At 46.8% G+C, this 5,077-nt stretch overlaps 1 protein-coding gene across 3 annotated transcripts in view; it reads left to right on the top strand.

Annotated features, from left to right (window-relative positions):
- Positions 1-5,077, top strand: part of LOC144134798 (cystatin-2-like) — a 51,238-nt gene that overhangs the window by 11,309 nt on the left and 34,852 nt on the right. For 2 of the 3 annotated variants that reach the window (XM_077667631.1, XM_077667629.1), the window contains exon 1: positions 4,691-4,751. The exons of the other annotated variant lie outside the window; for it this stretch is intronic. In XM_077667631.1, coding sequence (XP_077523757.1) covers positions 4,694-4,751 — 58 coding nt within the window. In that variant the 5' untranslated portion in view covers positions 4,691-4,693. Of the gene's footprint in view, positions 1-4,690; positions 4,752-5,077 lie in introns of those variants that run through there. 3 annotated transcript variants of the gene reach the window in all.

Genomic DNA, 5,077 nt, shown 5'->3' with positions numbered 1-5,077 from the left:
AGGTGCTTTGCGCCGCTAGTGGAAGCAGCACCTGGATGGCCAATAAAGACAGTCTGTGAGCCATTGTCGCTGCAATGCCGCTCTCATGCCCCATTTACTTTTCATTGTTCCACAAAAAAAAGCATACGGAGAGAAATTTTTTATTGCCTACAAAATTGACCTATCATCGAAATGTTTGCTTACCATAATGTATAATAATTGCAGAAAACTTTGAAACTAAAATATATATTATCGTATATAAAACTGATTTATTACTGGTAAATCTAGTAAATGCAGTAATTTGACAATGTAAAGCATCAAGTTAGGCCTGTACTTGCGGTGCAAGAGCAATGCTTTCTAAATTACATTCTTGCGGAATGCCCCACAGCGGCTGCCTGTATCGGTATTTTGTATCCTCGTTTTCCCCACCGGATTCAATGAAAGACAGAACAAAAATTGGCGGTGATTTAGCTCTGGTTAGACCTTGAGTGACGCGGTAACTGCAGCTTGCCGAGCGAAACTTGGTCAGGTGACCAACTACGTGAAAAGCCACGTTATCAGCCGCCGCGCCGTGCCGCCGGCAGCTGCTCCGCACCACGTGACCAACCACGTGACACAGTGGCGCGCCGCCACACTGATGACTCGAAATGCCACCGTAACGTAGCTGTCGCTACATAAAGTGAGGCAGGGCTGGGCCTCCAAGCCAGCGAAGGTGTACGTTCAGAAAAGGGGCAGCACTTGCTCTGGGATAAGCCGTCACTGTGGTGTAGAGCGCGACGAGGGCAACGCTACGTACCTTTCGGGACTGCACGCGCACGTACACGCAGAGACGCGCGGACAGGCAGATTAACGTCCAGTGTAAAGAAGGGAAAGCTAGGCACCTTACAGCACTGCATATGCTCATGCATCACGCTTGAGAGATGAGTTTTATAAAGTGATCTGAGCCTCTAGTCGGAATTGACGTCTTCAAGGTGCCAATAACGTGACGTAATAGGGGTGTCCCTATGGGCAAAACTATACCATTTCGCCTATGAGCCAGTTCTGGCGCAACACTCCCTTCCCGCCCATTATCTTCCGACTGAAGACGCCTGGGAAACCTTACAGCCATTCTTTTTCGAATAAAGGCTACGCGGTAGGCGGCATGTTTTTCACATTGGACGAGATGCACGTGCGCTGAAGACTTTGACCGGCAGAGGTCTATTGCTCAGAATCAGTCGAAACACTGCTGGCGCCTCATTGTCACCTTGTGCTGTTGGAAGGCGAGGGTGTCCCCGCTCACCCTCTATCCTGGTTCTGTAGCATAGTTTGTAAAACTAAGAATTTCAACTCGCCTAATAAGCCATTGTTCTGCCCTACAGCCCTCACTGGAGTTCGGTCACGCACACCTAACCTTGCTATGGGAAGCCAGCTTTGTTCTTATCTGTTCAGGAAAGTGAACCCAGGGGACAATTGTGAGGGGATTTATAGTGGCCACTCTTCACCGCAATAAATGTTCGGATAAGAAATTTGTACCTGCAACAGGCAGCAGCTAGGGACGTGCCCTAATGGAAAAAGGCGCCTTTGACGGTCTCTTTATAAAGATATTTTTTTTTCTCTGGAGCACATCGATCGGCTGCCAGGTGGTTTGTTGGGTAGGCTCGTCTCATTTCCCTGGCATCTTTTCTGCGAAAAAGGTCTTTTGGCCGAGAAAACAATATGCAAGTTCGCCGTTTTTAGAAAATTCAGGAATACCGCCTAGTTGACCGCCTAGTAGAGCAAAATGGCACAACTTAGAATAGCGGACTTCGGTCAACCTTCTACAGCACTCTATCAGAGGCTAGGCAGGAAATGAAAGGAGAGGGGAATATGTTCGCTTGCGATGAGGAGCGCACTACCTCATGCTAAACATTCTAAACTTCAATACTTAACGAATTGGAAACACCCTGGAGAGTCGTTCCAATTTACTCCGTTCACCACTCCGTAAAACTAGCCCGAGCAACCTACAACCCACTCGCCTTGGCACGGATGGCTAGAGGCCGGTCTCCTTCCTGGCTCCTAAACATGCCGTGAATCCGAAATGCCTTACAGCATTTACACTACCCGTCTCCACCCCTCCTCGCCCCCTTCGCAGGAAGAACCTGCTGGCTATCCCACATAATGCGAGCCTGGTACAAGGTTTAAGTGCTTTAGCTCTTACTAGTTACGTTTGTTCATTTCTCCATCCGCTCTCAGATTTCAAGATGGCGGCTAAATCACGTGACCATAGCCCTGAAACCTCTGGTCAGCAAATGTGTAACCACTGCACGTGATCACGCGCGCAGTCGTCGGGCTGGGCGACCAGATTACGCCCTCTACAGGCATTCCGCAATATATCTATCGTCTCAGTTGGTGCCGAGACAGATGCTACTTGGAGTTGTCATCGGTGACAAAGTTGTGGCCTACGCGCTTTGATCAGAGTGTTAGGAGTGGTGACAAACAAATTTTCACAGTTTGGCACACATAGGTGTTAGTCGGCTTGAAGACTAGTATGTGTGAGGGATTCGTACTGACGGCCTTTGTTCCTCGGAAACGCAATAGGGGCGACCTTCGGAGGGCATGGTGGGCGCACCAGTGGTCGCAGACGGATGCTGATGATACGAAAGGAATTGTCGTTTCGTCGTTCGTATCCAAATTTCTCGAAAGCATTGGTGAAAATAACAGCTAAGGCTGTTCATTTGACAACGCATTCGCGAATCATTCGTTTAACTTTGTTGGTCTTGTTATCGTCAAGTTCCCCAGAATGATGCCTACGCTCCCATTCCCCTCCCCCCCCCCCCCCCCCCCACATGCACACACCGAAAATGCAGGAAGGAACGCGGGATGAGTGGTCGGCCTAAATTACCTTTCCCGAATATTTTTTCTATGTGACCGTAAACTGGAATATTCTCCCTGACCATGTTAAACGGAAACTATGCTTCTTGGAACGGCATGCAAAATTTCTATGATTCATACTCTTCACCTGTTCCTCTTCCGCGGGAACAATGAACAGCCAGGGTGTAAATGCAAGGGGGAAACGCCTAGCATTTTGATAGCGAATCTGATGTCACTTTATAGTGTTATCTTTCGGAGAAGGAGTTACTAACACCATCAAAGTCGGAGGTAGACACTCCGTTCTGTGGAGCAGTAATGAACTTCTGTGCCTTTAAAACCGAGCATGGGAGCCTGATCCGGTGTCCTGGGTTAGCGTGTGCTCTCGAGTCGCCATCTGTGGCGTCCGTCTCGCGAAGCCGTGAAATCGAGAGCTCTACACATAGTCTTAACTGAGCGGACAACCTTGTGCATGCCGTCGTCGCACACGCCGTTACTTTTGTGGCTAGATGATGGCTGCCACCTTTTTGGTAACATCTCTCGGCCTAACCACTGGTCGCCGACAGAATTTCGTCTGTTGGGGCTAGTAAGCGCCTTGAAATAGTTCCAGCGCTTCGAAAATTTCTTCTCATTTATAAATTATGAATTATATGTCTCTCGGCCAAATCATGCACATGGCATTTTGTGCTTCCTTGCGCATTTCTCCGTGATTGCCGCTGTATAAGCCACTGAATACAAATGCTTGAAATCCAAGTTACATAGCCATTCAGACCATCTACCAGGGAAGTTTAAGAGCTTATTTTTTTCTCACAATTTTTAGTAGAACGTGTTCCCTCCAACATGAATTCTATTTCACGATGATTTCATATTTACACTGCAAAATCTTCTCTGGGGCCAGGGCGCCACGTACCTTGCTGGTTTCATGGCGTGCTTACAGGTAGGTATTGGAATCTTGCTCTCCAAAAGTGCCGTTCGCTTGGCATGTCTTCAAGACAAAACTGAAGCCTAGGACCTGTTTAGGTACTTCGTTTCTATAAAACAGATAACGTTCGTCATTCCGCGCCGCGGGACAGAAAAAGGTTAACAATTTTGCGATGACGGAGACAGTCGCGATGCTTGCGCAAAGAAGGGCGTTCGCCCTTCTAGCGAATAGCGTCATAAAAGATTCCTGTACGACTAGCGCAGCCGACTAGCTGCTAGATGCATAAAATCTCGTTCGAATTTTTTTTCTGAGAAAATAAGCTCTGTGCACTAATACAAAAATTAGTGGCGTGCGATGAACCTTAAGCAACCGCCAATAAGCCTGTAACTAGTAGAAGCTTAATCATTTTAAAAATAGCACATTGTGTTAACAAATTTGGCCGCAAGTGTGTGGTCTATGGATGTGCAGGCGTCCTTTTGCACGGCGTGTGCTTTCGCGTCTGAATTGATCATGTTTCGCCGCAGGTAGTGCCTTGAGAATGAAGGAGTCGATCGTCAAATCTCTTAGGGGTGGGCATTGGCCAAATGGGACCACTGACACTTCAAATGAAACCCTCATAACTTCGCCCAGCTCTCCACAGTGAATTGCATACTGTTTTATCTAAGTCCCTGCAATTAGATCGCAGTTCAGCTCCGGTATCATTTACACCACCTCCAAACCGTGGTGTTCCAAGGCCTGGATATTGCGTGTGCAGCTGCTCGCGAATAATATTATTTAATTGTGGATAAAATAAACGGCCTCATTGACAAAGTTAGTACTGCCGAATACCAAGACTTCTTTTCTCAAGCAAAACTAAAAGAAAAGGAACCTTTCTTCTAGGCCTTTTTATTACCTTTAGGCCATCTGTGGCTTTTCATTAATGCCGCTTTTCTTGTGCTCAGTGAAATAAAGAAACAGATAGAGGCAATGGTTCTATTAAAAACTATGGTGCGCACTCTGGGCTCGAGACAATGCGTTCAAGTGGGTAAGTAGCCTAATGCACTAAATGCTGCCACAAAAAGCGACTAAAACTACACTCGTCCTACATATGAATGTTAATATTGTTGATCTGGTGATGTGACCATTTTATGTGAAGGCTTAAGCTAAATAATTTATTTAAATATTACGACGCACCTGGTTTCGTATTTTGCGATCCAAAAATTAATATCGGCAGAGTTGTGGTTTGGGCTTGTTGGCATTGTTGCCATTGCTACAGGGAACATCACGAAAAGAGGAGGAGAAGCAGAAAAGCTAGAAAGACAGGCGCCTCTGTTGCTAAATCTAGTCTCTGTTTTCGTCTTTACGTGCAAC

Source organism: Amblyomma americanum, chromosome 5 (genome assembly GCF_052857255.1).
Source record: "Amblyomma americanum isolate KBUSLIRL-KWMA chromosome 5, ASM5285725v1, whole genome shotgun sequence".
Lineage (NCBI taxonomy): Eukaryota > Metazoa > Arthropoda > Arachnida > Ixodida > Ixodidae > Amblyomma > Amblyomma americanum.
The sequence above is the reverse complement of the archived record's forward strand: the minus strand, read 5'-3'. Positions and strand labels throughout refer to the sequence as shown.